The 22,642-nt window shown below is 37.4% G+C and overlaps 2 protein-coding genes across 9 annotated transcripts; both read right to left on the bottom strand.

The window, feature by feature from the left end:
• Nucleotides 1–801: 801 nt before the first annotated feature.
• Nucleotides 802–5,403, bottom strand: LOC135630928 (probable plastid-lipid-associated protein 4, chloroplastic). The gene is made up of 6 exons (XM_065138246.1): nt 5,025–5,403; nt 4,697–4,810; nt 4,212–4,310; nt 2,945–3,019; nt 1,774–1,841; nt 802–1,091 (listed from the first exon to the last, which is right to left on the bottom strand). Exons 1-6 carry the CDS (start codon nt 5,325–5,327, stop codon nt 1,013–1,015), a joined length of 738 nt encoding a protein of 245 aa, XP_064994318.1. The 5' UTR covers nt 5,328–5,403; the 3' UTR covers nt 802–1,012.
• Nucleotides 5,404–6,192: 789 nt separating this feature from the next.
• LOC103976680 (phosphatidylinositol 4-phosphate 5-kinase 1) lies at nt 6,193–20,710 on the bottom strand. Of its 8 annotated transcripts, none has more exons than XM_065138242.1 (13): nt 20,311–20,678; nt 20,087–20,145; nt 18,864–18,958; nt 18,648–18,766; nt 16,736–16,873; nt 15,496–16,545; nt 14,693–14,860; nt 13,079–13,244; nt 11,824–11,931; nt 11,560–11,747; nt 10,747–10,901; nt 8,757–8,928; nt 6,193–6,797 (listed from the first exon to the last, which is right to left on the bottom strand). In XM_065138242.1, the coding sequence occupies exons 5-13, from the start codon at nt 16,855–16,857 to the stop codon at nt 6,512–6,514; spliced, it is 2,415 nt and encodes an 804-aa protein (XP_064994314.1). In that variant the 5' UTR covers nt 16,858–16,873; nt 18,648–18,766; nt 18,864–18,958; nt 20,087–20,145; nt 20,311–20,678; the 3' UTR covers nt 6,193–6,511. The 8 variants fall into 8 exon arrangements, with proteins under 8 accessions (XP_064994314.1, XP_009390253.2, XP_064994315.1 ...); XM_009391978.3 differs by having other exon boundaries at nt 20,553–20,678; XM_065138243.1 differs by having other exon boundaries at nt 20,537–20,674.
• Between the last annotated feature and the right edge of the window lie 1,932 nt (nt 20,711–22,642).

Raw genomic sequence — 22,642 nt, 5'->3', positions numbered from 1 at the left:
ACCACGGGGGTGCCAGTCCGCGACTCCCGAGGTTGGGCTGCCTTCCTGTAAAAATGACCTTCGTCGGGTGATCCTCGACTTTGGCCCCTCCGACGAGCAAGTTAGTGGTGGGTTCAATTGTTTGTTGCCCCCCTCTCCTGGGCCGGATGCCAGCTTACACTACTGTATGAGGATCGGTTGTACGCGGGTTGGTGTGGTGGACGTGCCAAACAGTGCCTTGGTACGGATTTTGACTTGGCGTGTCTTGGGGGCGATGTCGTCCCTTGATTTTCGGGACAAGACGTGCCGAGCAACGCCTTGGTACGGATTCTGACCTGACGTGTGGCATCGACTGTGATGTGTCTTGGACCCAAAATATGCCTTATCAATACGCAAGCGACCAACCGACCGAGGAGGAGCAAAATATATCGAGTTTGATCCACCTCTCAACATAATATTATGTATATGTAAATTAAGTTATCACAAGCATAGAATAATAAAAATAATGGCAAAGAACATGTCAAGAAGAAGGTTAAAATTCTGCCAAGAATTATCCATTTCTGGACAGGTGAAAGACATCGGAGTCGATGAGATCCCAAAGGAAAACCTTTTTCCTTGTAGGTTCTGTAAGAGTAGCATAAACTTTTCTGCATTAGTGATCACCCCCCATCATCATTTTACTGTGGTCTCAGAGCAGATCCATTGTTTTCCTGCGTGACCAGCCGAGCACAAGTCCAACCTTGATTGAATTCACAGCAGGGAGGCATCGACAGATTTATACGCACAAGTGGAAGAAATCAGTCATGATTTGTTCCCCAACCATAAAAATTAAAATGCCATATGACAAGGAGTGCACAGGCATTGACTTTTCTTACTTTTTAATTTCTTTAGATTTACAAGGACTACTTACAATACATGCGTCTTCTTAGAAGAAATATTGGGAGGAAATCTTTGTCAGAAACTTGTCGATGGGAGGAAGAGGAGATGGTACAGGAACCCGAATACTGCAACTGTGGGAATTACTGCATGCATGTCACCCTCGAACTGGGACTCTATATGATGGATCCACCATTTTTAATATGAACAAGTTCCCCTTGTCACCCCTGGAAATCCTGCAAACCACAGAAAGCATGAATGCTTGCAACACAGCATTTAAGTTTGAATGAAGAAGACAAATTCCTCATACTCAACATAGTTATCTCAGTCTAGTGCCTTTAACGTGATATATTCTAATGCACATTACGGTAGCAGCTAGCGTTCGAACGTTTAATGGATCGCACATCCCAAATTTCTCAGGCGACCTTAAATCTTCTTCATCCAAAATGCAAAACCTTTTGTATGCACTTGTTCTTGATTATACTCTGATGTGTTTTACATGTAGTAAGTTCCGATAATACACAATATACAGTGAGGAGTTCCAAATATTAAGCATCTAAAATCTTGTACTTCACATGCTGAATATATAACTGTTAATATTTCATCATGAGCAGCCCATTCATGCTCACTTCTAATCAGATGATTCTAACACAAACCATCGATCATATATTTAGGCATGTTCTTATGACTTGGAGGGAATACACAATTAACGTGTAAAAATGTTTTGAGCATGGACCGATTCTGCTAATAAATATGGTTATGTAACATACAATGAAGCAGCAAATTTTATGGTGATGACTCGTTATTTCTCGATTCCCCCGATAAGTTAACTGATAACTGATCTAGCACCGAAGCTAGGATATTTATCTTTAAGCTTGAGAGATTGTTACGAGTATTCACCATGCAAGATAAACTTACCGAATCTCTTCGTCCAAGTAAGTAATTTCCAGTTCACCACGGCCTCTTCCAGGTGCTTTTATTGGTACCTATGACGAGTAGAGTGACAAGATATACGAGTGTCAGTATCTCATGAACAAAGTTATGCTAATAATAGAAAGGAAAATCTGTTTGATATTATTGTGACTCGCTTATTTATGGCTAGCATTATTTTGAGATGACAAAAATTAAGCTTGAAAAAGTTCATGAAATCTAGCATTGCTATGCACTACCAGATGACTCCAAAACATCCCTCCAAGTGCAAAAAAAAAAAAAAAAAAGAACCACACTACAGTTGTGTTGTGCAAGGATTAGAAATCACAAATTGATCCACTGGCATGCAGTCAGCAGATTCTATTTTTCCTATAACGCATGGAGATAACCAAATGAACCGAAGAGCAGCGAACACATTACACAAAAGAACTTCCTAACCTTCTCAAAACTGGCAGAAAGTTTGGTCTTTCCTACCAAAACATATTTCATATTGTAACAGCAGTTACACCCAATAAACACTATGCTTTCAAATCTATATTGTTTTGCAACACTATCTAAAACTGTTGTAGGGTAGTAGGTGGATAAGCAGGCGAACCATAAAAAATACACACTATTCATATGAAAACAAAACATCATAGAATAATAACAGACCATCAGAAGCAACAAGAAATTTAAGGTTAAAAAAGTCAAGCTTCAGATCGGCCATCTAGAAAATCCGATTCGTCATGATAATAGATAGAACAAACGATCTAATGATCAGAAATTGGCGTTTCGACCAAATAGAGAATTGAAACTAAAAATAGAAAGAGAAAAAAATTACAGTGAAAAGAATTAGGAACTGTGAAAGTCATATTTATATTTTACATATGTTAAAAATCACCAAAAGGTCACAAATGCTAAATTTTCCATTCTTCAACACAACCAAAACGTTAAAACAAAATCCTTTTCCATGTCCATCAAATCAATTGGTCCAGCCAATTTCAGCACACATCAACCAATCCAAACTATTTGCAAATCTGATGGACTTTCTGTGGCCAAATTGGGATTAGCCTCGACAAATCCCAATTTTAATCAACCATCCATCAAATCGACACTGGATAAATCTTAAAATCCTAGACCCTTTATAGAAAACATAAATAGGATGAATAATTTTACTCACCAAACCAAATATTTTGAAGGTATCAAACTGAACGTTCACCCTTTTGGCATTTAGGGGAACTAAGTTCGCTGTTACCTGCAAAAGTGTAATTTGATTAGAGAAAAGACATGCACATGGCAAAGAGTTAAAAAATTAAGAAAGTGACCATAAAAGAGTAATATAGATACCGATTTTACTGTCTTTGTTAACAAAATAAAGAATCGATATAAGTTAAACTTGTCCCATCACTGAAATCCTAAGACCTAAAGAGTCCATTTTAACAGGCTGCTCGAAAAGAACTGCCTTGCAAAATTTGCAACTCTGTCCAATGATTACCACTTTTAATTTTTCAATGAGATCAAATTGACCATGCACATTAGGAAAGTTAGCAATAAATAAACTTGTACCGAGAAGAACAAAAGGGAGATATATATATTTTACTATGCAACTTTGGTCTTCATAATCAAGTCAGTATAGCACCGCATCTGCAGATATTCATGTTGTGGTAATATACTTCTTTCCTTTTACAGTGGTGATGGTAACCATCCTCATGCTCAAGAACAGAAACAAACAAGATCATTTTGTTTCAAGTACGCTTTAGGATGAATCATCTTTCATATTACAGATAAATTTCCATGAACTGTGACCGGACAAGTTCATCAGGTTTAGTAAAACAGAATAGTTTTGACTTTATGCTTATGAAGAAGTGCAAAGTAAAATTGAACATATGTAGCTACACTACTGTATTTTAGTATGTCGGCCACAACTCTCTAAATTATGGGAATGCTCAACACGCTATAGCAAGCAATATCTGGTGCTGCTCATGCCCAATGTCGATTACAATCCAAATTGTTAGTACGCCATATTGCTTCCTTTGATAAATGACAAGAATATCATGTACCATGTCCTTGTACAGTGCTACCGATTAATAACAAATATGGCAATCTTCAACTCATCAGTGACAAGAATACTGTTGCAGATACATGAAAACAGAGAAAGTACTGACTCGAAACCTATGACCCTCAGTATCAGTAATGTTACACATTATTCTCACAGAATATCTAGGTACCATTGAAATGTACTACAACTTGTGCCAAAGACCACAGATCCTAATAAATCATGGCGGCTTCTATCTCCTGTCAGTCATTCTTTCTTGCAATTTCAAGGAAACAAAAAACTGATAGAAGTCAGTAAAGAGGAATTTTATGTTATTCAGCTATGGGAATGAAACAGACAATAAGAAAGAACGATAACCATCTTCCAAGCATGCATTTGACCAAAGAATCACCTGGTTAAAATAAGGCCAGGTTTCCATATTTTGAGCTCGTAGCGTGTCGGCATTAATTGCCTGGTAGATCTCTCCATTGGGCCGTAGAAATTTTGGTCTCTGAATCAAATAACTCACCGTGAATAATGCTCCGATGATCTCATAAGCAATACCACATGTTGCAGTTAACTAGGACGTAAAAAGCAAAAGGAAAAACACCTACGATTACAAATTTCAATGAAACAGTATAACTAATTGGATATGTTACCAGAAAATTAGAAAAATGCATTATCGTACGCATGCATTTGCATTATATAAAAACAAAACAATCTACCCAAACCAATGTTTAGTGTGCAAAACATGATAAATAGGATACAAAAGGAGACATAAAACAAGGAGTAATAACAAAGTCAACAAACAGACAGAAGCAACTAGGGACCAAGTTCTACAGGAGAAACTAAGCTGGCGCGATAAGCCAACTTAAGAAAACAAGAGAAAGAAGTGACCTGGACTTGCAGAATTGATCTCGAAGTAGTATAGATGAGCTCCCATTTTCCATTAATTAGATCCGATTTGAAAGGCTCCTTAACCGTGTTCACTGCTTCTAGTTCACGTGCAATCTAACCATCACAAACGATCGGTACAGGATGTTAAAGGCAGCAGACAACTACATATGACCCATTTTAGACCGTAGCATACGAAAAGCAATGAAGAAGAAGCATGCTAATTCCAACTCGCTAAATAGATTAGCTACGATAAGCTCCTATGCAAACATGAATCAACTTCAACCTTTCAAAATCGTCCTATAACGAACAGTACAAGATGGGGAACGACCTGATCGATCCTTTCTTGGTCGTCGGGCGTGGCGTCGGCGCCTCGATCGAGAGGCGCAATCGCCTCGAGCAACTCTTCCTTGATCTCCTCCGGGGACCTGGCCTTCTTCTTGAGGAAGGAGGGGAAGAAGGAGACGCCGGCCCGCCATCGCAGCGAGGCGGCCTCGGGCGGAGCGGCGGCCCCCGTCTTCCTGGGCCACCTCGAGGAGGATGGGAAGGGGAGCTGGGGGCGGACGAGGTGGAGGCTTCTTGGGGCCGGGAGCGAGGCGGAGGGGGGAGCGAGGTGGGAAGAAGCCATCGCCATGGAGTCGGGCAGCAGGGAGGGGGTGGGAGCTTGTGGCGCCGCGTACGGCGACGGACACGAGCGGATAAGCGTGCTCCCTCACGTCGCCACCGGAAAATAGAAAACAATGTTTTCGTAAGTCTACCCTTCGCCTAACACCGAAATAACATATTTACCCCCGCTATTTAACAAAAGATTAATATTTCTTCGTACTTTAATATTATTCTAAATTTATGTGGAGGAAGCCTTTTCTCTCTCTCTCTCTCTCTCTCTCTCTCTGCATAGGGCCTTTTGTGGAAGAAGGGCGCAACTCCTATCATCGAATCGACAGTTCGACTCAGGCAAGTACAGCAGTGCAGACATGGAGGATTTCCATACATCCGTCATTTTCCACACACACACATATATATATATATATATATATATATGTATATATATATATATGTATATATATATATATGTATATATATATATATATGTATGTATATATATATATATGTATGTATATATATATATATGTGTATATATATATATATGTATATATATATATGTATATATATATATATATGTATATATATATATGTATATATATATATATGTATATATATATATACATATATATACATATATACATATACATATATATATATACACATACATACATATATACATACATACATATATATATACATATATATATATATATACATACATATATATATATATATATATACATACATATATACATATATACATATATGCCATATCTTGATTATGCGCACGCAACGGTAGCAGCATCCATACATCCACAAAGAAGTGTAGCTTTCAATGGCTAAAGAACAGGCCACCGTTCATCTTCAGCGCAGTCCCACTGACCCACAAAACACACACACAATCCCTACCGATTCCACCCAGGCAGGTTAGGATATCCAGTAATCCAAATCCACAAGCAACTTTGTATCCAGGAGAACTCCCTCGATCGACGACAACTTGTTATCGACTCTAACAGTCCAACTACGGAACTATTTTGTCATGCCTGTAAGTTGCATACAGTCAATAGGAAATTAAAAAGAAACAATCTATTGGCCAATACCTATCCCATCAAAAAACTATATCCCATTTTGCCCAAGCATCATCCATCCAACGGTGGGCAAAAGCCAAGGCTTTTGTGAAACACTGTCGGCCAAAGAAAGACTTTTGTGCCTTCAAACTGTCTGTTCAGGGAAAACTTTCTCCAGGAAACGGATGAACCGCTTTTTATACATCTTTGGCTCAACAGCAGAGATAGATACTGGGTCCAACTTGAGTGACTTGCACACATGCTCGATTTTCTTGTTCATGTTGTACTCCTGCAATATGTCTATGATTCCAAAATAGAGAACAACATCATAGACGTCAGCCGGATCCAGTTCCGTTGTATCAAGCCCTTCACCGTGAAGAAGCTTCCAACTAGCTTGCGCCGGCATGTTCACCCCTAGTTGTACACGCAACCTGTGGACATATCACTAGATATCTAAGCCAACAATAGAGCGATGACAGTATCCACAGTCGAAGGAAATCAAATTTCAAATACACATGTTTTATAAGGGTGCCTTTCTTGCGGCTTCCTGCCGAATAGCACATCATGCTTTTGTGAAAAAGATGATGACAACCACCTAGGGATGATTACTAACTCCAGGGAGCATATTATTGGGTATTATTAGTACAGAAAGATGTATAGTAATGGAATCCAAAAATTTCTGAGAAGACTTGGGAGAATCTAAGCAGGTTGGAACATTTTGCAACACACAAGAAATTAGAAAAAACTTAAACCACTCAACCAAAAGTGTTAACAAGGGCAACGCAGGTGTATAACATGTTCAACCAAGAAACATGGCAAACCTGAAATCTAAGGAATGAGAACCAAGAAACATGGTGTCTGCAGCATGTCAAAACTAATCAACAAACGTTGGTAAGAGATTTCATTAGTAAGCCTTTTACTTGAGGAAATTTTAAGTTGATGAACTTTCATCACAAGTCAGAGGACAATTAGGTCTCAACTGATTAGTATTAACACAATACAAACTGAAAACAGAAGATCGTTAATTTCAGGACATAGCCGTGTTTTCATGCATGGAGGTGGAATAAGGATTCAAACAAAATAGTTTGGCAAATTCTTTGGTGCGAGTGTGATGTTAACCACAAACTCTTTCATAATGTCTGAAGGCAATAAGCATCACCACCATTTAGCATATATAAACTCAGCCCATCTTTGTAAAGGAGGACCAGATACTTACCTTTAGCGTTCAGGTCACAAATAGATGCATCTAAATGAGTACAACACTTGCTGGTGTTGGGGAAATAACTAATCCCCAGGAGAAAGCCAACATGTGAACTCCCAAACCATGGAGGATATCTACTTTTGCAAGCTCCGTTAAGGTTCGATCAGCTCATCCACCATGTTGGCACTGTATCTAAAGTCTAAACAAAAAATAATTCCACCAAAAACTCGGATATAGGATCTTTCCATTTGGCCGAACCGTTAGCGGTTTCAATGCTATAAAAGGGGGTCTGACTTCAACATCGAAGAAGGACCTAGCTAGATACACTCTATTTTGCAGGGTTTCCCATTCTTCAATTCGGTCCATCTACTTTTGTGGGTCACCACCTTAGAAGCACCCACCTTAACACTCCCCACCTTGAAGGAATCCAACCGAAAGCTCTCGCAAGCTGTAATGTGCTTCTTACATTGAAAATTGCACCATGTCTGCTCGTCTCCCACCACAGACAGACAACCTCAACAATTTTAAATATTATTCAAGATTCCAATAGAGATTTTTACCTTTTTGCTGTCCATAATAGTATGCAAATAGAGTGCAAGTAGAACACTTGGCTCTAAGACCTTTTAATTGAAAAGGAAAAAAGTCATTTGCAGCATAAACATTGGGGAGTATGAATTATGAAATTGTAGTCATACAGACCAAAACTGCCACCAGTCACATAAAAGGGTCTACCCTTAATTAGTCAGGCAATTTTGAGAAGACAAGAACCAAATCCAATCATATTACTAGAACTATGATTTTGCTGAACCAACCTGGCCTAGGTCTACTGGTTTATTTCCGACTTCACCAACAGAGGTTCTAGGTTCAAATCATTGTGGAGATGGTCAGGTAATTCTCTCTGGGTAGGAGGACATTCCCTTTCCTAGAGCCAAGCTTTTGCTGGTTGCAGTCAAATTATAAGCTACATCAGTGACATTAACAATTAATATGATGCAGTCTTATGAGATTGTAGGAGAACGTCGATATGATTCTTTTATCATATTGCTATGTTGACTACTAAATGAACAAAAAAAAAAGGTCAAAATGGAGATAATTCTATTTACCAAAATTTCCAACCATATGTTCCTCAGAAAAGGCAGAAGGAAATTATTATAGCACCAAGACATCGAATGGGAAAAACACAGTGTACCTTCCTGTGCCAGGCAAAAGAAGATCAACTTCCTTATTGCCTGCTGCAGATGCTCTTAAGGTGCTGCCTCTCATGTGTGAACCTGGCAGGCTACTCACAGAACTTGGTTCATGAGCAACCAAGCGCAAACCCTTCGGCGGAGTTCTGACCTCATCACATAATTGGACATCAGCTGGAAGACAGAATGTCAGTGCATAGTTCTCAGCAAATATAAAGAATAAGCAAGCTGGAAACTGCAAAAAAAAATTTAAACTTAACTAGTTAAATCATACAGAATCAACTATTTGTAATAAGAGACTCTCTCTTGACTAAACACTTAGAACCTTCTATCATGGAACACTATTCAAACTATACATAACCACTTTCCCAAAAGATGAAATTGCACATGTTAATTTAAAAAGTTAACATCTTAAACAGGTTATCTTGATCTCAAGTAATACAACTTGTACAACATTTCCTGATTTACAATTTATGTACTTCAGAATATCTCCAAGTCTGAAGCTTGCTTATGCAGTCAGAGTTACAAAAGAGCCACTATCAACTAAAACTGCAAAATAAGATTATGTTTCTAATTGTTGGAGTAGCACAACTAGTGTTACTCACGAGGCCTATGGTTCATCCATATAAGAAGTTAATTAACTTTTAGGGCTTAGGACATGAAAAATAGAAGCTTTAGACATTGCAGAAATATTATGAATCCAGGATTTTGAAATCAAACTAATGGAGTTCAACATAAATCATCATCTTTGCATCCAGACTAGGACACACTCATAACAATTAGGTCTCCAACTTCTCATGCCTCATGCACAGACAATATCATATCTTTTGAGAAAGAAAACACACACACCCACCTTGGTTCATTAATTTTTAAAGCTACAGTAAGAGACGAGCCCTAGAAAGCTTCACAGGAACATATATCAAAGAAATTAATAATCAACAAGATTCAATAGTCTGTATTATTGGAGAAAAATAAAAGTTGTGATCTGGTGATTGACACTAAGATTGTCGTAAAATTCTTCCACAGCAGAAGATCCTGATATTCCTATGTCATATGTGATATTCCCATAGTCCTACAACGACAGAAGATCGATGGGCATTTAGGACTAGATGGGCTTACTATAAGCATAAGTCATGTATAAACCAAGTTATGAGCCAGTAGGCTATCAGATCATGATGATTGAAATCACATGGGCTGAGGACCATGGTTTTCTGGATTTATGGGTCTAAGTAATCAAAGTTTTTCCTAGTATATAAGTAGTTCAGATTATATTATGAAATTCACTGGTGATCGCCTTCTAAAACAAGTGCATTGCCATTCCTTTAGGCCTTTTAATTCTTAATATGTGGTTCAGAGAAAATGTGCATGGCACAAGCTAAAGGCACAACGTGGGCAAGTGCATGGTCATCATAAATCATCATAGAACTAAAATCGATTACTTACTAGCTCATGAAGCTGAAGGCACAAAATATTGCACATTCGTCCACTTGATACTCAAAGTCACCTTCTTCATATTCTACTCTAGGCTGTTGCCAACTTAGGCCTCACTATGATTTACATGTAAATCTTATCAGCTAAAGAGCATCAATGTGTGCTAATAAAACCAGGTTGCTACCTAGCTGACGATAAAATGTATGTTAGGAGAACTTATGAGGCTTTTTGCTTTGCATCTTTCTGAAGGATTAGTTAAATTTTATCATTACAATACAACTATATCAAATATGTACTAGAATGACAATTAATCAAATTATAGAAAAAATAAAGCAACATAATATATTATTAGAACATAGACCATGTTATTAAGATTGATAATCAGTAAACAATAAGTTTCAGAAACTATAACATTGCTACCAATAGGTTACAAAATTAGTGAACCCTGAGAAAGAGCTGTTCAGCGACAAGCTACTAAATAGCATGCAGATGGAAGCTACATAGATGAACAACTTTGCATACTTAGCTTAGTAAGATACCAGAACTGGAGAAGATACCTACAGATATCATCTTGTGAATTTGCACTTCTCTTTAGTAAACTCTGAGATTCTGAATAAGCCTTGAAATGTTCAGGAGCTCTAAAATGCAGTCCTAACAACATGCTATAATCGATTATAGATTGTGATTCTAGGAATTCACAATCTAGAGAGATTTGTCTGCAAAAAACGAAAAAAATAAAAACAAGTCAAGAAAGTTGAAGACTATCTTTACATTGAAGCCTATCTTCATCATGTAAGCAGAAAAATAGAGAAATAGTTACAACTTTTGTCCTACGCAATTTTCATCTTGAAAAAATTGATCATAATTTGTTTGACTGTAGCATGCTTATTGAAATGGGCTCTAAGCCTTTGGGGATTAGAAGAATCACCACGTCAATTGAAGGATCATTGGGTTATTTGTATATATGAATCTGTTCTAAACTTAGGGAGGCAGGTCTGAGATGGGATATTCTATTCCGCTGGAAGCTTTGGAAGGCCAAGAACAGAGATATCTTCGACAATCATAACGATAATGCGAACAACCATCTTAAGAGCTTGTGTGGTTCCATTCTTGGAGGGTCAACATCTCCAGGAAGTGCATGAAGAGCTTCTTTCCTGTTTGCTCTAAGGTCCCTCTTGTTAGTAGCTTTTGGAAAAGTTTGTGTGTCTTTTGTTTTGTATTTCAAGTTCGTTATTTCTTCTTCCCATTATCCTTTTTCTCTGTGTTTGCTTCCTTAACGAAATTGGATAGGCTGTTGCCTCTCCATTGCCTTATAAAAAAAATTCAATCCAAGCTTGAGCATCTTGAGGAGCAAATGGATCAGAAGCAGCTGACCTAAACAGTGACTCACGCCATGATTTCTCTAAATGAAAGACATATGTGAGATCAAGATCCTTCAATGTTGTATTCTCATTAATATTATGCTTATTCGTAGATCTTCCATGAGATGAACCCTTCAAGTCATACCGACGGTGAATCCGCAGTTCTGTGCGAAACATATTACCCATAACAACAAAGCGAACCTGCAAACACAAAGTGTTAGACTGCAACAAAATCATTTGCAATCCTGAAATGCATTAAAAAATTAAGAGTATATACCTTCTTTCCTTTTATTGTCAGCCTATGGAGACCAAAAAATTTTGTTATCAGCGTATTGTCATAAGCTCCTACATGATCATAATAGTTGGGAAGCATCTTCAGTAGAATCTACAATTGAAATTTGCACAATCAAAACCTGTGTTGATACTAATGCAGTTTGGAATCTGAAAGATTATGATTTAAAACATGGTTTAGAAATAAAGCCTACTCTATCACAATTCCAGATATTATATATAACTTCAATATTGCATGAGTGACTTTGTAGATTAGGATACAGTTTTAATTGTGAAATACTAATGATATGATATTATGGATTATATATGCATTCAAACACAGCATTATGTTGGATATGATTTTGCTGCATGCTGGCACATGTGCAGAACAGTGCCGGTGCATGGCCAGGCCAACAGTATGGAAGGCAAACTGGCATAGGGGCATGGAGAACATACTGCATTGGAGATATATTCGCGTATGGTCATATTTCACAAATTAGCAATCTTCACAAAATAACACAGCACTGTGAAGCACGTTAAGTAATCCAAGATAACAAGGCATAAGCACCGAACAAGGCACATAGATTCATACACTAAAGACAACCCTATAAGGCTCCTTGAAACCAGTGGTCCTAGCTTAAGTCCAATTTGAGAACTGAAGCACCCATCTATTTTGGTACTGGATCATGTGTACTTGGACCTGATCTGATTCATATAATAGCAGCTAAAATAATTGCAGTTCTGATCAAGCATATAGATAAACTTTGTTGTGCATGTAGAAAAAGTACATCACGTTTAAAAAAAAAGTTGGCTAGATATTTTTAGAAAACCTGCTCAAAGGATCAAAAGGTACGTATTCACAGACAAAATAAATGCTGTTCAATCTCAGTTATAAAATAATATGAGTTCCAAATTTATATATTACTCATTTTTTCACATCCATTTTCCAATTAAATGCATCAAGAGTTATAACATAAACATCAAGAGCAATCGATATGGTTGCAAGTACCAACTAAACAGTATGCTACTCGTACTGTTGACCCACTATCATGAATCAAACAACTAATTCAAGCACAGGCAACATACTGCGTTTTATGAAAGTTGTTTTCTTTGCCATCATTTTCAATTGAGTGACGTACCAAAATAAGATGATTGACAGTGAATGTTTACCAACCAAAAAACTGCTAATTAGTGGCAAATGCCACGTTGAATGCTACACATCTAGTTTTGAATTTGATAGTGAAAAAAAAGCATATTCAAACCTTAAGTTCATATTTTCTGAGAGTCTTTATTACAAATCTCTCATCTTGTGATAGATAAAATATGCTTCCACTTTTCCCTGGAGAAGAAAGCTCCTTGAGGCCATCACCTCCACATATTGACATCATATAGTCAGCGGCATCTATCTTAAACATTTCGCGAAGGTTCCTGAAATATATAACATCGGGCATATCTAGTTAATAACAATGCTTAAACAATCACATGAAATAGCAAGGTGCACAGAAAAATCAAACCAAGTCACTCGTTACAACGTTGAACTTGCCTAGGTACTTGGTCTACCACCTTGTAGGATGATAGCCCTCAAGTCACATAGGCACGCTGGCATAAGCCAGCATACATTACACATGTACCTCTACCAAATAACTGCACATATACCCACATGTATCTGTCATTGCAAACTGCTTAGATGAATGCACATGAAGCACATATTATGATAACTATGGTACATAAAATCTTCACAAGTTCTTTGAATGTTGAGTGCACTAATTAGGAAATTGGGAGTAAGAAATACAATGAATACAATGAGATGTATAATCAAAGTTCATTGTAATATAATAAATAATAAACCTATGTAGGATCTTAAACAAGTTATTTCTCATGATAACTTGGAAAAAAAATGCCTCCAGTTTCGAGAAATATGGAAAGCTGATGAAGCTCGGACGTCCATACTACCTGAACTAATAATCTAAAACTCTAAGAAAATGGTTGCTCATATTCTCTTATTTAGATTTTTCGATGGACAAATCTAAATATTGACTTGGAAAGTTCAAATATATCTTAAAGGTGATTGAAATGTCCCACATTCCAAATTTCGTACCTTCTAAATGCACATATCATAACAGCCCATCACGGGCATGCTCTTATGCAGAAAATTTAAAACGTTGCTATAAGAACCGGTGAAACTTTAATACTTGTAAGAAACCTAAAATAATTCAAATGTCATAATAAAGTATCATCAAGTAGTATTTTTGCCCATTATTTTGCCAGCCTGTGGCTGAGAAGATGTCAAAGAAGAATTGATCAATTTATTTCTATTAGACTGGCAAACTTCAAAGCATCTGTCGGTACCAAGGCATGCATGTTCTCATCATTTTCAACAGTAGATTAAGCCAACTGCTAGAAAAAGTAAACTAAAACTTCTACACATGTAAATGGGACCACAGCTACTGTTTTGCAACCCTACATGAAGTGACAAACTTCAGATCCACATTGTATGAAATCATATTTGTGACATCGAGTTTGAGTACTCTCTTTGTTTGCAACTCAAGATTCTCCAAAGCATTTCACACATCACTTAACAGTGTAACAGAATACACATATATCATTGTTATTTTATGTCTCTTATAAACAAAGAGGGAAAAAATCTTTAGAAAAATCTGAAAAATGCAACATTCAGAAATCTAAATCATTGGTTATCTCAGAGACTGAATATTTCAAGAAACAACTCCAAGACTATTGCTCTTTCTTGTTTGCTCCTAGAGTGATAAAATGAGCAAAATAAATATCAAAGTTGCTATAACAGCTGCATTACTAGAATACACATTTATAATAGTTTTTGATTGTCAAAGAAAGAACTCAAAAGGTTAAATAATTACCTAAAAACCATTGGGCAGTAGTCCTTCCAAAAGAAACCAATAGAACTGTGTGGAGGTGTAAATTGAGATCCTTTGCTAGGGAAGTACATTCGTATTCTAGCTCGAGTCCCAAAATCAGAGGAACGTACTTCACGCATAGGCACAGGTGTGATTTTCCCAACTGTATACCTGTGAACTCCAAAATGATAACTCCTTTTTTTTCATACTGGGATTGTGGAAGCAAAAAATCTGTGCTAACTATTGGATACTTAAGGGACAAATAAAGTAATTCACAATATGTTAACATTAAGAACTTCACATAATAATGATTACAAAAAGAAAGAAATTTTATTGGCATTTAAATGATCATATTATCATTCTTGACTTAATTAAAAATAATCTGTCCATTGAGCTGGTTTAAACATTCCAACAAAGTTCAACCCAGAGTTTATTTTTTTACACTTATTTTTATGGAGGGGATGTCATAAAAGAAAAGGAACAACTAATCTGGGTGAACTAGTTGGATGGACTATCAATTTTTCCTACTAAAGTAGGTAACTTCAGTTTTCACTTTAAATCTACTGACTTTGATCACATAAATGCAGGTTTACATTCTTGATCCAGTGAGACTTGGGCGTATTTGGTTTTTTACTTCTTCAAAAGTTAATTGAATACTAAATATCTGCAGAATCAAAAGGAAAAAAAAAACTGGAGAACATAAGAATTATCCAAATAAAGAAGTGACAGAAGGCACATGGGTTCCATTAGCGACAGAATGGTGCAAAAACCTGATCAAGCACATTAACAACTCAAGAAATGCTTACCTAATTCCAAGTTGCAAGTTTAGCATGAGATAGTAGCTTCTGTGGCCTTTATAAATTGTTTCACCAGGTCCCCTTGGTTGTTTCTTCATCTTGCAGTGCCATTTATTCTTTTGTGATCTTCTAAAGTCATAATATCTCATGCTTTCTGTTATCAGAACTCCTTGCATGTACTCTCTATCATAAACTAAAACACTGTCATTTTGGAGCCCATGTCGACCTTCGTCGGTTGAAGAGCATAAGGCATAAGGTGTGTTCTCTGACAAGCTGCTTTCGCAAGCATCACCAATATTCCAGACTCCATCAAGAAATGATGGCCTATGTGATATTCGTTTAGGATTTCGGAGATAACCAATCATGCTCCATCTATTGACTTTCTTTCTTCTCTTGCCGAATAATGAAGTGGGACCAAGACTTTGCACCTTATTGCCATAAACAATATATTCAGAATATCTATGTTGATAAGGTAGTCTGCTTCCGGCTGGCAAAAAGGTTCCATGTCCATCCTTCAACCCTCTACTCCAGATTCCAACATAAATCGACCCATCGGCATATTTATAATAGCCTGAGCCATTTTCTAATCCATCTAGCCAATTGCCATCAAATAAATCACCATTTGTCCACTTCATAACTCCTTTACCACTCATCTTTCCAGCCTTCCAATTTCCACTATAAGTGTTTCCATTACGCCATCTGTACGTACCAATACCTTCTTGCAAGCCTTCCCTCCAAAGTCCATCATATTCATCTAAATTAGAATATAGCTTGATTCCCTTCCCATGTTGTTTGTTCATCCTCCATGATCCTCTATAAGTAGAGCCATCAACTCCAAAAAGAGTGCCAGATCCATGAAGGAAACCTCCACAGAGTTCACCTTCATATGTGGCTCCTGATAGCCAGAATATCTTTCCTCTCCCGGTAATTTTGCTTTCCTCCCATTGTCCATGATAGATAGTTCCATCTGTCCAGGTGTATCTTCCCGTACCATGAGGAAGCAAACCATCAAAATCTCCAACATAGACATCTCCATTTGAAAGAACCTTCTTGCAATGACTAGAAAACAAGGGATAATTAGAATCTCAACAAATAATAAACTGATATAAGGGTAATATGTATTACTTTTATGATGATCGATAAAAACAACCAACAACTAACATTTTAGAATGGCTATTTTTGTTGCTTAGCTGAAAGCTAAATAATGGAATATACAAGTAGATGAAAAGAAGAAGTGAAAAAAACTCACGTTTCACCATGTTCATAGCTCATAATTGCACCTGCCTTGTTAGATTCCAACCCAATGTTCATATGAACAAGAACAAAGGAAGATAAGATCTCTTCATCTACTGCCAAGCCACAAACTAACATCTCCAAAGATGACTAGCTGCAAGACAGAATTTCCACATTGAACAACAACATGAAATAGGTTTTGATTGAAGTAGAACCGTCATATAGTAATCATAGTGTAGGTTCTAAAAAGAAGACAATAAGGACAAGAATACAGGATCATGTTGGGTGACTATTATATTTTGCTAGAGGTGACAGAGGGGAGAGTACTTGCGTGAAAGAGAGAAGGAAAGGGGGACAGAGCATGAGAGGACCTAAAGGGGAAAAAAATAGAAAAAGACAGATAGCTAGGGTATTACGTAGTAAACTTACCACTATATGCCTGGTTTTAGGAATTAAAGCCGGATGATACGTTTGATAATGTAACCATACTATATTATTACTATATGAGTATATGGTAAATACAGAAACAGAAGATAATTCTTGCCAAAATTTCCAAATAATCACTTCAGTTTGTCTATTTGGAAATTTGGTTTCCCATTGTGGTTTCTTTTCAACAGATAAAAACACTAAACGTCTAGATGTTTTGGTTCATTTACTTGAGAAAAATTACATTTTAATACATAAATTAGTAAATAAGACATTGCGCCTGTGACCTTCCCTGGACTTCGAAGTGGTGGGAACCTCGTACAGTGGGCTGTCTTTTTCTTTATGATACTTTGTATTTGCACTCTGTGTAGTAATAGCATGATTATTTCTCAAGTACAATAATAAAGGCCCTGATAACAACAACTGGATATGGAACCTACATTTTGATATGCATGAACTTTAGTGTCGATTAATCTGCATCCATTACAATAAGGAAATTGCAGGTCCACTAGAAGGTACATGGGATAGAATTTGTGAGTCCTAATTTGTTTCTTTTTTTCCTTAATGTTATACATGCTGAATTTTTTTACATGCTATATATGTTCTTTTCATAAAAAGGAAAGAACTATATTCCTTCAAAACTCTAATGCAGGGCAAGCTATGCTCCTCGGAACACAAGAACTGACCAAGTTCCATTGGCTAGGACTCCCTCCCTCCAAATACAAGAGGATTTAAGAGGTTCTAGCAAGACATGCTAGCCGATTAGCACTCATGTTTCCTTCCCGATAAGCATGACAAAATTTACAATCCTGAAAAAAGGTAGCCAGGTATAGTATGCTTCTCACACATGCTGTATACGTTAATTAATTTAATAACAACAGCAATTCACCTTGCACAATCATTTCTTTTACAGAGGAAAGAGCACAAGATGTGCTTGTTATATATCTTGAGATAAATTGGAATGCAGAGAACCAAGCTAAAACTGGTGGGAATGGTGCTAAGGTATTTGAATCTAGGTAATTCTCTAGGTGGGTTCCCTTTGTCACTGTTTTTGATGGAACAACTCCAGTGAGGGCAGAAATCTAGTATATTAAGATTCAAAGCGAGCATAGGTTAAAAAAGATGAGATGACAGTGGATTTAAGGATACTAACATCAAGGTTCATCGTACCATGGTGTACCGCTCAATATGAGCGGTACATATCGATCTGATAGGAGGCCGACATGGGCCGTACATTGGTATGCCTCGTGCACCACGTGTTAGTATGCTCGGTACGGCTTGGTATATACTGTACCGATAGTTGGTCGGTTCACCGGTATGGACCGGTAAGACGAACCTTGACTAACATACTTCAGAGTTTAGATTACCTTTTGCTGGTGTGGCACCTATTATAAATATACTGCATTTTTTTTATGAACATGAGTTGAAGATTATACTGTCAGGGTATCTTAATATAAAAAGCAATTTAGTTCCTACTAAAAGAGCTCATATGACAAGCTGACCTCCTCATTACCCAAGACCATTGTGACCCTTAAATTTGCTTTCTCCATGTCCTTGTCTGGCCAAATAATTACATCATTCATATGTAATTACGGGCTTTGTTTAGTTGTCATTGCATATCCTGCATTTCATAAAGACATTGTTCAGATTAGATTCTACAAATTGATGTCAAGAAATGACAACATCCTCTAAGAGACTTAGCTCTCTGATTAAAGAACCTGGCTTATTATTACAACTTGCAACAAGATATCAACAAAAACCATTGCAGCTAGAGCCAAGAGGTTGCAAAAAAATGATGCTCTAAAGACTTCATCTGCACAGCATCAGTGACTGACAGCATGATCAGAATTATAATGTATAGTACATTATAAATTTCTTGAAACAAACGGGAATAGTATGTCATTAAACAAATAAAAAGGAACAGCCACAACGAAAGTATGGTCCGTGCATCTAATCAAGAAACCGCTTTAACAAGTCATGTATGGCCTACTTGGTGGATTAACAACAAGAGTAGCTCAGACGATACAAAGAGCATTCAAATCTGTAAAATTAGTGATCAGTTACCCTTGAATCTCAAATCAGAATCCATGATAGTATACAAATTACGTTATCACTATTGCTCGATTACTCTCTGGCCTATGGACAGAATTTTAGCTATGCTTTACCATGAAATAACTTGAAAAAGAAAATGATGAATGACAATGGTATTGTATTACACAAATGTATTTATGGTAACAAGAAATCTTATCACAATTTCAATGAAACTTTATTTTTTTATTATTTTTTATTTGATAATAGGACTCTGTTTTAGTTGAAGAGTTGTATAGTGTTTCTCCGAACTTTTAGTAAAATTACACCCATTCAATTCAAGTTTAGTGCTTAACATGCAATCCTAACGTACCTACGATAACGCAGCATCCTGAGTCTCCAAAATTCTCCTCAATCGCATGATGGGTCATCAACTCTTGGGGATGACAGATTGTTGAGCAAATACTAAATTTCAGAATTGTAAAGAGCTCAATGGAAGATCTTAATTATAATGACTGTCATGTAAGATCTTAACTCTTGACCGGATTAGGACCCACAAGGGAACCTATGTAAATTTTGTTCCGAAAGGAAATGACAAGAGATAACGAAAATAGGTTCCCGCGTGTCCTCAACTGTTCTCCTCCCAAATCGCAATATTTCCACCAGGCGGCGAAACAATCTAACCTGAAACTAACCCTGATGTTACTTTTGCCTACTTATTACGTCTCATCGATCCAAACTTGCTCGTCGATAACCTATCAAAAAGCATGTAACTGCGCTATTCATTTTTCGCAACGGATTGTGGCCCAAGACTAAGCACATGCATATCTTAATCAATTTCGCTCAAGAACTCCGAGACACCAATCGGGACACAAGGTCGATCCAGAGGGTACAATGGAAACGCAAGGCCTACCTCGCCTCAGCTCGTCCGGCCCAACCTCTCTATCTATCTCCGGAGATCAACAGTCCGCGCTGCACATCATGAAAAGAGAAGGCACAAATCAGACGCGTCAAGAATCAGGAGCACAACCAAAGAAAGGATTAAAGAGATGAGCTACGGCAAATCGAGAAACGAAACGCGCCAATCCGACGCAACAAGTATCAAAAAAGGAAAGAAACAAACAAACGAATCCCTACCGAGCAGAGGAGGGAGGGAGGGGGAGGATCGATTCCCCTACGCCGAAGGAATCAATGCCGGAGATCGCACCGAGGCACACAAAAGTCAAAGAATATACAATATAATAAATCTCCACTTCGATGCGAACCAATTCGGAGACTTCACACCGAGCAACAGAACAGAGCAGCAGCCCGAGGGAAGGGACGAAGGATCACAAAGAAGAAGAAGAAAAAGAAGAAGAAGGACCAGATTCGTGGATCACCGCGTCGTCGGAATCCGTTCCTTCATCCTCTTCTTTTATCTGCTCTTCCCTCTTTTGCGGTAGTTCTCGTCTCATTCCAACCACGATTGCCGCTTTACCTTCTCCCTGTTGTTTTCCTCATGCCATCTTCTGCTGTTGCCTCCTCTTTTTCTCTCCCTCTGCCTTTTTTTTTTTTTTGTTTCCTTTTCCAAAAAAAAAATCAAAAATGAAAAGAAAATTTACATTCATATCCTCTCAATTAAAAGTAAATACATTATATAGGTAATAAAGTGTGGACGTTTGTATATATTAATTATATGCAGAAAGAGATTTGTACTTGGCATGTAGCAGCACAATGAGATGCAAAGAAAAAGACTGTTTTTTTTTATTTATTGGAGGGAGGGAGACATGTGGGGGCCAACTCCACACACGCTGCTTTATTATTATTTTTTTATTTATTTATTTATTTATTATTATTATTATTATCGTTTTACATTAATTAAGGATGAGAATGGGAAAGTCCAAAAAAATCCCATGTAAGCCATTTGTGGGCGTAGGATTCGTCGACGTTGCTTCCTGTTTTGAGGAGTAGAGACAAGTAATGGCTGGATTTGTGCTGCTTTGTCCCCCCCTTGGATGGTGATTACATGGAGTAAACACCATGAATTAGCGGATGCCGAGTCTTATTCGCATGTACTTTGCGGTGCTCTATCTAATTGCACCTCCCTCCCTAATTTGTCTCGAATTAAGACAACAAACAAAAGTACCTAATTGGTAGGCACGATTTGTATTATTGCGTTAACGGTTGCTTTCGATGAACTATAAAGGCCTTCACAAACACAAATTATCGTTAAAGGTTTAAACCTTCAGCATTCGATCCCTAATTAAGTAAGCGATGATGATGATGATAAGGACGATTAGCGTGTGTGTAAATTGTGTGTAATAAACCACCGTCGTGACATCGCCAAACACAGCAAGAATTAACTACGTTTCGTGAGATCAACACTGCATTCTCCATCGTCAACAACCTCTACATAAAATAAATCGAAGCTACATTTTTCTTCTTCTTTTTTTTTTTTGCCTTATTATCATGATGATGCATCACATATTATTAATCCATCGACTCGTACGACCTATTTCTATTTGTTTATGACAACATTTTATAGGTTACGTGATATGTCCCAATCCAATCGATCCCCTTTTCTTGTCGACCTTACTAGCGAATACATCCAGCATTATTTTATTGAGTACGTGTCACGTACAAATACGTTATGTGATCCCTTCGATCCTTTTTATATACTCTCCTGTTAACATCCATACAGTAAAAATAAAATATTAATTAGTTTAGCCCGTAAAATTTTGGGTTCCAATCAACCTTCATCACTTATCTTCTTTTTTTTTTTTAATAATAATAATAAACATATTTAAATATCTAAATTATTCTTAAACTCTTATGAATATGGTAAATTTTAAAAGATTATTAACGGGTTTAAGTAACAGATTAATTACGTTTTTTTTATTGTGATTTTTATATGCTTTTAATGACGTATTTGACCTTTATAATTTTGATTTAAGCGTATATGCCACTAAATATTAGCATCCTCGACCAGTATCTCTCAAAATATTAACATTCTTCGTATATATAATTAATCATAATTAGTTAATGTTAATTAAATGAATTTTCAAAGTATTTTAATGATGTTTAGAGTTTCGGTTAACTAAATAGCGCTATTAATCACAATAGGGATATTTGTTTAAGGGATTTTTGAATATTAATCACAATAGCTTTTTTTTTTTTGGAAGTGGGTTGACCTCGGTCGGTGGATTCATGCATGCATCAAGAGAGAGAGAGAGAGAGAGGAGCTAATGCTGTTGCGTCGCCATCGAGAGCTGGATATTTTCTGCAGCCCGACAAGGCATGCACGCTCGCCGCGGAAGTGGCCGCCGCTGGCGGGCCCACCTCGCTCGCGATGCCACGGCCGGCCGGCCATCAGCTGAGCTAACACCGGACGAGTGGCACGGGACCATCGGCGAGAGGCACAAACATGTGGAGGATGGAAAAGGAGGGGTGATGAGTGGATCCAGGGTTTCATGCCCCCCTCCCCCCACCT

This window comes from Musa acuminata, chromosome BXJ3-2 (genome assembly GCF_036884655.1).
Source record: "Musa acuminata AAA Group cultivar baxijiao chromosome BXJ3-2, Cavendish_Baxijiao_AAA, whole genome shotgun sequence".
NCBI classification, from domain to species: Eukaryota; Viridiplantae; Streptophyta; class Magnoliopsida; order Zingiberales; family Musaceae; genus Musa; species Musa acuminata.
This window is presented reverse-complemented; position numbering and strand designations above follow the sequence as displayed.

Excerpts from the sequence above, each read along its gene's own strand:
- LOC103976680 (XM_009391973.3), bottom strand. The coding sequence starts at position 16,857 with ATGTTAGTTTGTGGCTTGGCAGTAGATGAAGAGATCTTATCTTCCTTT. Across the intron at positions 10,902-11,559 it reads TGGCGTGAGTCACTGTTTAG|ACAAATCTCTCTAGATTGTG; the intron begins GTCAGCTGCTTC and ends CGTTTTTTGCAG. Across the intron at positions 8,929-10,746 it reads AAATTCACAAGATGATATCT|CTGATGTCCAATTATGTGAT; the intron begins GTAGGTATCTTC and ends TCTGTCTTCCAG.
- LOC135630928 (XM_065138246.1), bottom strand. The coding sequence starts at position 5,327 with ATGGCGATGGCTTCTTCCCACCTCGCTCCCCCCTCCGCCTCGCTCCCG. Across the intron at positions 4,811-5,024 it reads ACCAAGAAAGGATCGATCAG|ATTGCACGTGAACTAGAAGC; the intron begins GTCGTTCCCCAT and ends TGTGATGGTTAG. Across the intron at positions 1,092-1,773 it reads TACTTGGACGAAGAGATTCG|GATTTCCAGGGGTGACAAGG; the intron begins GTAAGTTTATCT and ends TGTGGTTTGCAG.